This window comes from Scatophagus argus, chromosome 24 (assembly GCF_020382885.2).
Source record: "Scatophagus argus isolate fScaArg1 chromosome 24, fScaArg1.pri, whole genome shotgun sequence".
Lineage (NCBI taxonomy): Eukaryota > Metazoa > Chordata > Actinopteri > Scatophagidae > Scatophagus > Scatophagus argus.
In genome coordinates this window covers 9,187,493-9,196,385 of record NC_058516.1, presented here as the reverse complement: position 1 = coordinate 9,196,385, position 8,893 = coordinate 9,187,493, and the positions used below count along the sequence as shown (strand labels likewise).

Below are 8,893 nucleotides of genomic sequence, written 5' to 3'. Positions count from 1 at the left end.
CTACAACTGAAGGAGTCACCATTTTGATCTTTGCAGTGACTCCAATATGTATATAAACAGCAAGTAGGAAACACCAACTGCTTTCTTAAGTATTTGTAAATATAACATTTAGGAAGGAAGTCTCCTGAGGTGATTGTTGTAAACACAAACAGATGAAAGGGATTCTAACTTCCCATTTGTTTTACTATTTGAAAACAGCTGTTGTTTGATCAGTATGACTGCATGCAGACACAATAAGGACAAAATACAAAAGATTATTAAGTCCTTTGCTGGTACAAAGTAACAAAATTTATTGAAAATATGAGTCTATTTTATCAAAAATCTTCAAGTTTTCAGGACAAACTGCAACAGTGCAATCAGTGACAAGGACACTTCTCCATAAACAAGACACATAGAAAACAAGACAAAAGCCACAGTTTCAAGTATTGTGAACATTAACAAGGACATATTATTTATATACATATACACACACGTCTTATAAAGCAACAAGAGGCCATTTCATACTTTTAACATTTCACTGGTCAATGCAAATGTTACTCTCTACAATGTCCTAAAAAAAAATAAATGCATTGTGTTTTCAGTTGCTGCCCCTCCCCTTTGGAAGAATAATGGAGAAGTTTTTCCAAACAAACCACGTCAAATGTTTTTTGGCCTGGTACCACACAGATATAATTTAGATCACCTATGAAGCAAATTTCCACTGGGGTGTAGAGACTGGATTGTATGGTGTTTGTGTTATTTTGTGTCCATGCTGGAGTCATCGGCACATCCCATAATCCTCTCCAACTCCTGAACACAGGGCACAACTGACTGGCTGTACAATTGAACCATCTTCAGCCTAGAGACAAAGAAACAGTGTTAATCCCCTAGCTGATTATCCGAACCAACTACAGCACATGATGAGAAACAGTTAGAAAAAGGAAAGGAAGGGAAAGGAAAGACCAATGAATATGGTGACATCTAGGCTTGATAGGTCAAGAGACTAGGCATTTGGCACTAACAGAAAGCAAATTTATAACTAGCAAGTTTAATTTATTAGCCACCTCAATGTAGTAGAGAGTATTTTGAAGTTGTTGTGTTGCACTCTTAATCTTACTGTAGCTGCCCAAGTAAATGACTACGGTAATAAGCATCATATAGACAGAGAGATTGTTGTGCATCCCAGTGAAAAAGAGCTGAAGAAAACACCTTGGTGAAGAAAGTGAGAAGTCAGAAGTTCATCAGGGGCTGGTGTACCAGCCCCATGCTAAAAGTTGATTGAACTTACATTCAGCAGGTGACAAGACAGGACTCCAGTAGGATGCCCATGTTGAACTGCTTCAGCTGGATATTTAAATCAGCAATCAGTTGCCAGCGCGCCAGCATACAACGCAGTAGGCCGATAGTAAAGTATATCACGTATGTCACAGGTCGTGCTGTGGATCTGTTTTGAGATTTATCTGCCCTCTGTTAACAGTGGTAATTCTCCACAAAGCTGAGGCGATCTACTGTTTCAAGATCACGTCATTGGTTCAGAAGGATGTGAGCAACATATAGTAAACATCCCATTAGTGCCACAAAATGAAAGGAAATTAAGAGCCTGTAACGGTGCCCAAACACACCACTGAGTATCTGGATCACTCTGTGACCTTTCAGATGCATGCATGAAGGAACAACAGAACAGATTGCACCCCGAAATTAGCTGAGAATAATGAAAGAGTAATAGAATGTTAAGTGATGAGGCAAACACACAGAGATGTTTACATTTTTAATTTGCTTACTGAATATTGCTTTAATCTTATATATTTAGCATTGACACATTAACCATGCCTGCATTGTCTAATATTGTGTGTGTGAACTGTCCACAGATCATTATAAATTCAAATGTTACCTTCGGAGCAGCTCACGTCCTCTGTTGGGTTCAGGGTGGTAGTGTTGGAGAGCGGTGAGGCTGTGGGCTGCCAAAATGCTGTAACACTGTTCTTGGAGAGCGTTGTGGTTTGCTGTGTCCCACTGAGGCAACTCGCTGGTGTAGCGCCACGCCATCAACGTGTGCTCCAACACTGCGTCCCACTTTTTGTTCCTCAGAAGAACTTGGCCCCACTCTTGACAAGAAACCTGATGGGGGAGGATATGGAGGTAACACATTAGGATGACACAACAAAACGCTCAGCTAATCAAGACACATAGAGCCAACATATGGAGCAGTTTATATTACTTCAGTGGCATCAATGAGGGAAAAAAAGCTCATTTAGGAAACAAGAGCTTGGGTGTGCTGAAGGGCCCAACAAACCCCTTCAAAGTCTATAAAATAAAACATCACTGATCCTCACTTTGAATGCCACAAGGTGAGGATATGCCTTTCTGTAGCAGTGAGCATCCCTGTTGGAGCCAAACCGTGAGTAGGGTATGGACCTATAAACATTTGCTTTCTTTAGTTGCAGGTCTTCCTGGAGATACTTCAGGTCTGATGCCAGGATCTTGGGCTCTTGGTTCTAGGATGCAATGCAGCACATTTTAGTTTACATTGATCACATATCAATTACATATTTTACATCTTTGTTACTATATAAAATGGGAAGAGTGGATACCTGTTCAACTAAGATCAGGGATCTGATTAGCTGTACAAGCTGCTGTTTGGAGAGAGGAGTTTGATGGTCATCCATCTTCTCACACTGCTCCTCAATGCCTCGACTCCACACCCCAGCTATGGACATGTCTGCTGCAAAACAAAAGGATATGATTAGGGCAATAACACTACAGCAAAAAAGTGCACAGGGATGCATTCCCAGTAATTAACATAAGTAGGACAGTTATAGTGATTCATTAGTACGTGGTAGATTTTACTTCTTAAATGGTTCAATAGGAAGGTAAAAGCGGAACATATTTTATTGGTATGGTCATTATTTTATTGTTGTAAGCCGTCAGACACTCAAACATTGAATGGTAAGAGGAGTAGAAGTGATAGAAGATAAAACCCTTCACACTAAACTGCTTTTCTCCATTTTACTTCCCATAAAATGGGGCTCACAAAGAGCCACACATTAACGTTTTATTTATGTTTTCATAAATGGTTACGGTTACTTACATGAGTGCACACGCTTTGCGTTTGTTGTTGTATTTCTCCCCCTTGGAAGCGGAGATGGAGCCAAACGAGCACTTAGAATTTCTAGGTAGGACCTCCTCATTCGAGCTGTTAAAGAAGAAAATGAAAACTTTGTACGTGTTCAGGTGACAGTGGCTCCTGTTTAAATTCCTACAATGCTATTGTACACAACACACAACGTATAAATGAACTGTGAAAGATGTTTCAATGTGAACTGTATTGCGAAAGTTAACGGTTATCGCGACTAAAGTTACCGTTAATGTTACACTTTTGGCTGAGTATTAATCATGGGGCCGCACACGCGCGCTCGTAACATTAGCATGATAGCAAACTGGCGCCTCAAGCACAAAGAACTTGCGCAGCATAACAAAAATTAAAAATTCACTATTTCGGACTTACCGGCAATTTTTGGTTGTGGAGCAGGTATTTCCACCAAGGCCCGTCGTGACTGGCACACAGCTGCCATTGTTACCAAACTAAGCGGTTTAAATACGGCGCTAACTACCTGCTAGTAGGCAGAGACGCCACTGTTAGCTAAACTTTAAACCCCACTGGGTGCCCAACAATAACTTTTCCACGGTAGTAATTATCTACAGTTGGTGAACTCGGCAGTCAGCAGCTCCTCCAAACGCGTCGGTGTAGTTTTCGACCTCGCCTGTACCCCGTGCGAAGATAAACTTGCTTACATTCAACAAACTACTACTAAAACGTTACACACACTTGTTAAATCCACCAATGCCCAGGTTAAGGACAAACACTTTGCGTATGCTCCACTTCCACTACAATACTGACGAGGCGCGCAACACGAGTTGCCGCGCGGGCGTGGTTTGCTGCAGGCGGCGAGCTGATTGGTAAACGTCGCAGAGTGTGCGTAGAACAGGCGTTCGATATGCAGATGAGCTAAACACAATCCCTCATCCCCTCTGCTGCTTAGGAAGGGTCACGTGAACACATGCTTACGCACACTTAGACACAAGTGCGCGCGGTAACATGCTGTTAAAACGTTCATTTCATCATGCTGCATTCAAATCAGTCACTTAACATGAACATTTTATGCTTGGCAGTACATTTTTTTAGCGAGAGGGATGCCTGACAACATACAGACAAGGATTCGTTCTAGTTCGCGAGGATCTTTGATTTGGTAATAACAACAGTACGGTAATAGGCACCTTGAAACTTTGTACTGCATCCTCAATGAATGCAACAATTAAATATTCAAATCAAAAGACAAAACAAATATCTGTAAAACGATTTTTTTTTAATAGATTAGTGGATTATTGAAAAGAAAAACAGGAAATGAATTTCTTGTCAAGAGCCAAAACTGCATCTTGATACACAGTATGGCATAATAAATATTTCAAGCACAGAACTTATTCCAAAACAGATTATAGTAAAACACAAAACTTAAAAAATAATCATGTAATAATTAACACAGTGGTCAATCTGAAATATTTCTTAATATTTATTCCCCCAAAAATTGATAAACCAAGTATTACTATAGTTTTATATATGTAGCCTTGGGGAATACTTTGTTTTTATTTATTGTTACTGTTCTTACGTGAAAATAATCTATGTGGTAAAATATGAAGCAGTGGTAAATACTGAATGTATTTAGATGTATTTTCAACATTTCTAACAAATGTTCCTTTCATCTTCCTAAAACAAACTGCACTGTAATGGTTAGAATCAGTTCACTTTTATGCAGTCATTCAGAAACTCAGCTTCATATTTATCCTGTGAATAAAACAATGGTGACAAGCTTCTCATTGGACTGACAGTGACACATCTTCACTTACTTTCCTACAAGAAATTATATAAATCACAACTAGAAATATCTGTAGTGAAACTGCACTTTTATGAACTGATTGAACTGAAAGTGAATTCACTCCAGCCCTGTAAAATATCAGAGCAAATTAAGCTGAATACTCAATGGCTTCTTAAAACAGCTATGGCAAACAATATAATTATATTGTGTTTATATACATTATATACATTTTTTTTAAAATAAGTTGCATAATGCACAGGTAGAAGGATATCTATTAGGTACATATCATATTACAAAATTCTGTGACGCTATGGCTTTGCAAATATACATTACAATATTGTCATCAGAAAAAGCAAGTCCAGTCAGATAGGAGTACCTTCCAGCATCTCACTAAATTTTAGCGTGATTTTATATAATCTTAAGTCTAACTGTGACGGGTCGTACACTTTATCAATTCTGATATGAGACCATTGAGACCTAAAATGAAAAATGCATGACTGTTCCAGCAGACTCAAAAACAGCAAGATGCTTACAAGACAGACTTCTACTGACAGTTTAGGCCACACTATAAAGCATAAGAAGTAGCCTCTACTTGCTAAGCAGCGTTTTAAGGGAGCGGGTGAGTGCGTTAGCAATGGCCGACATAGTACTCGAGTGGCGGACCAGGGCTTTCACACTGTGTTCTCCTGGTGCTCCCACCGTGGCAGCCTCAGCCGCTTTGAGCAAACAGATATAGTTCATAACGACCTCGTCCACCTTTGCCACAACTTCTCTCTGCTGGTGTGAGGCTGAGGCTCCGAGCCCCTTAACCAGACACATACAAGCTTCACAGAGACAGCATAGCACCTGGAAGCTACAAGTTACAGCTAATAGCATCTCCTCAGGGCTACTGTGGGCCTGAGCCATTCTCCGGCATGCCCGGCCTAATTCTTTTGACTCAACAGAGAGGAGCTGCTTGTACTGGGACACATCCTGGAAAGGCATCTGGGGTCCACGATCGCAACGACCTACGCTGGATCTCACCAGTGCAATGAGCTCACTGGCATCGCGACGAACATCAGTGAAGCCAGAAGGGAAGCCATACATGCGGTCTTTGAGTGCGTTGATTCGCCCGAGACGGTCACTAAAGCTCATATTATTGAGGACCTCCCCATACAGCTGCTCCCCAGCTGCATCAACTGCTGAGCCACAGGGCAATATGGCTGATGCAGCGGCACCTTCATTATCAATATCGTTCCCGCCACGGCTCCGTCTGGGCCTCTCCCATTCAATCTCATCCTCTTCACCCTCACTCTTGCGTTTAAAGAAACAGTAGCTAAAAGGCCCATTGCATCTCCAGGGACTGGTGTCCAGTTTTTGAGAGCCCTTCATGTGTTTAGTATCTTTCTGTAACGGAAATGCCACAGATGCCCTTCTACTGTCCACCCTGCTGCCTGTAGACCAGCATGTGGTGTGGGAAGATACCGAGCCTTGGGAATAGCTCTTGGAGAGGCGCTTCCTTGTTGTTGGCCTCCGTTGGACTTTGGTCTCACCTTGCTGGGGCACAGATGGTGACAAGGGCTGCTGGCTCCGGCTTCGGGTGGGCTTATCAAACAGAACTTCCACACTGCCAGAACTGGCAGTCACATTGCTGGAGCTGCGTTTAAGCTCCCGGCCCCGCTGCAGGTTATTGCTGAAGGGATCTGTCTTTGGCAGGGTTGGGGTAACAGCCTGAATGTGGTTCTGATTCTGCCGGGACTGGATGGAATTCTGTGTGCATCCTGAGTTGCTGAAGCTAGCGCTGGCTTGCACGGGAAGAGGCATAGGAGGAGGTGGTGGGGGAGGTGGTGGCGGAGTTGGAGATTGTGGGTTGGGAGATGGAGATGTAATGCAAGCCCTAGAGCCAGTAGATGCCTGCCTGATAAATGCTGAAGGATGGTCTCCCCTTCCTAGTGAGATGGTGTTGAGGTCTGCTCGTTGACCACTTACACTGGGGGCAGCAGAGAAACAAAAAGAATCATCATTAGGATGAGGATGAGGAGACTGACGAACTGCATGCTTTGCTCTCGGGTCTGACCTGAACCAGTCCTCTGTGCTGCCACTAGGTTGGCTTCTTGACCGAGGTGGGGGACGATTATTGGTACCCCCACTCTCACGGTTTCCACCAGTAATGAAACCCCCATCACGGCTGATACAGCCCTCCCTCTTATACAGTGAAAGAAAGTGCTCTGGGTCCATACCGCTCCTCTCTAGTTCACTTTCCAGGCCAGAAAAGGAGCTTCTCCTCTCAGCAGTAACTGACATGAAATCTAAATTGTCATTCTGTCGCTGAGCATGCATGTCAGGACTTCTCTTGAGTTTGGCAGGAAGTGTGGCCGAATGGTACGACCACTGACCTTTATTTGCCTGCTGCATGGGGGCCGTATTAGGGGTCACTAAATTTGGGCTGAGGTATGGGGATGTTACAGAGGCAGACGTACATGGGCAGCGAGCAATGGCATTCCCCCTATTCTTGACCATTTCCACAAGCTGAGGATTGCTAGTGATAAAGCGCCTGGTGTCCTTTTTCACTGCCCCTCCCATGCCTGCACTGTGCAGCTTCCCTCCCTGATGCATCTGGCTTACTGTTAGATAGTTAATGAGTTGTCTGTAGGCCTCACTGCCTTCCTTCTGGTTCAGCCCCTTAAAACAGGCCTGTTGTTTAACATGAAGATCACTGTGGGTTCTCTTGCTTCCAGTACCTGTAGTCTCTTTATGCTTAGATGGTGTAGCTGAGGAGGGACGGCCTGTTTCAGCCCCTGCAGCAGGAGGGTGAATGTTGGGAAGCATTTTCCGAAGAAGGGCAGGGTCTGCATGAGGATGGAGGTCTTTTCCCTGAGTGCTCTGGACAGGGACACCACGAGGGATTCCAGGTTTGTTATCTTCATAGTTTAGCACCCTGAGTAATGAAGAGGAGGAACTAGAAAGTGCGTGCCGTTGCAAATGGTGCTGTTTTGATTCAACTGCAGGACCAAGTGGTGAGTCAGTTGGAGTGGCACAGGCGCTGCTATTCGTGCTGCCGCCAGCATCTAATGATGAGCACAGAGAACCCTGAAGTGAACTGTGGGCTTCTCCTTGCAAATTTGAAATCCTTTTTGCTAGATGGTACTCACACAATCGTGCGACACTCTGTTGTCTAGAAATTGGCTGATGGTCATTTTGCATGTCTGATCCCTGGTCAGACACTCTTGATCTAGATTTTTTGGTTGGAGACAGTAACGATGCTACAACCAGGTGTTCATCTTGCTCAACAGCTGCTACTCCATTATCTGCACCACAGTCCCCTACATTGACAACATCTAACAGATGATCAGAGGTAGAGGAAGGCGGGCGGGGAATTCTTTGATGGTCACTGGAGGGGCTGCTCATTGTGAAACCCTCGGCTGTAGAATTTTCTGCCAAAGAAGAATTCTGTCTTCTTTGACTTTCCCCTCTCTCACAGAATGAAGTGCGCTGGTCAAAGTCAAGACGGCTGTGGCTCCCACTACTCTCACCTCGATGCACTTCCCTTGTGCTAAAGGTGTTATACTTCCCACTAGAGTCTGCAGACTTTCTGTGATGCTTGCCACCTGGTGTGGTGGAACTTGGGCGCTGAAGAGTGGATGAGAGAGTCTGGGACCTTGCCTCCAAGCTGTCTGGCCCTGATGATGCAGTGTCCAACTGAGGGCTCCGTCTTGGAGGAACTGCTGGAGGCTGAAGGTGCCGTGTTGGACTACGGGGTTTCTTCTGTATTGTTCCCCCCGTACTGGGTGAGACAGGGAATTCTGTTTTCTCCTCAAGTAAAGGTTGGTACCCTTCCCGTGTGGCCACCAGAAGACGCATGTGGCTCTCACTGATCCTGTGAGTCGCAGCCAATTCAGAAATTTCAGTCATCTCTGAGGAGTTGGTCTCATTACCAGAATCTGAGGATGACTCTGGGCTAAATCCTCGAGAAGTGTAAACACCTAGAAGAGAAGATATACGTTAAGATGAAAACGAACTGCTGTTAAATGTATATTGTGTTAAATATTAAACTTAGCTTTGAC

At 43.8% G+C, this 8,893-nt stretch overlaps 2 protein-coding genes across 4 annotated transcripts in view; both read right to left on the bottom strand.

Moving 5' to 3' along the window:
- Positions 1-252: 252 nt before the first annotated feature.
- LOC124055724 lies at positions 253-3,934 on the bottom strand. Of its 3 annotated transcripts, XR_006842775.1 has the most exons (7): positions 3,485-3,934; positions 3,068-3,172; positions 2,571-2,701; positions 2,313-2,474; positions 1,871-2,097; positions 1,268-1,323; positions 253-838 (listed from the first exon to the last, which is right to left on the bottom strand). XR_006842775.1 is itself a non-coding variant. In XM_046382808.1 (6 exons), the coding sequence occupies exons 1-6, from the start codon at positions 3,549-3,551 to the stop codon at positions 736-738; spliced, it is 792 nt and encodes a 263-aa protein (XP_046238764.1). In that variant the 5' UTR covers positions 3,552-3,934; the 3' UTR covers positions 253-735. The 3 variants fall into 3 exon arrangements, 2 of the variants coding, with proteins under 2 accessions (XP_046238764.1, XP_046238763.1); XM_046382808.1 differs by lacking the exon at positions 1,268-1,323 and having other exon boundaries at positions 2,571-2,698; XM_046382807.1 differs by lacking the exon at positions 1,268-1,323 and having other exon boundaries at positions 3,485-3,932.
- A 396-nt stretch (positions 3,935-4,330) lies between these two features.
- Positions 4,331-8,893, bottom strand: part of LOC124055389 (FERM and PDZ domain-containing protein 4-like) — a 40,517-nt gene continuing 35,954 nt past the window's right edge. Inside the window, exon 17 of the mRNA XM_046382187.1 lies at positions 4,331-8,812. Within this exon, the coding sequence (XP_046238143.1) occupies positions 5,439-8,812 (3,374 nt within the window). The 3' untranslated portion in view covers positions 4,331-5,438. The remainder of the gene's footprint in view (positions 8,813-8,893) is intronic.

What these genes read in the sequence shown, in the direction of transcription:
- LOC124055724 (XM_046382807.1), bottom strand. Translation starts at nt 3,551, where the DNA reads ATGGCAGCTGTGTGCCAGTCACGACGGGCCTTGGTGGAAATACCTGCT. An exon ending in TCCACAACCAAAAATTGCCG is followed by an intron (nt 3,173 to 3,484) that starts GTAAGTCCGAAA and finishes CTTCTTTAACAG; the next exon opens with CTCGAATGAGGAGGTCCTAC. An exon ending in CTCACCTTGTGGCATTCAAA is followed by an intron (nt 2,098 to 2,312) that starts GTGAGGATCAGT and finishes CTCCCCCATCAG; the next exon opens with GTTTCTTGTCAAGAGTGGGG.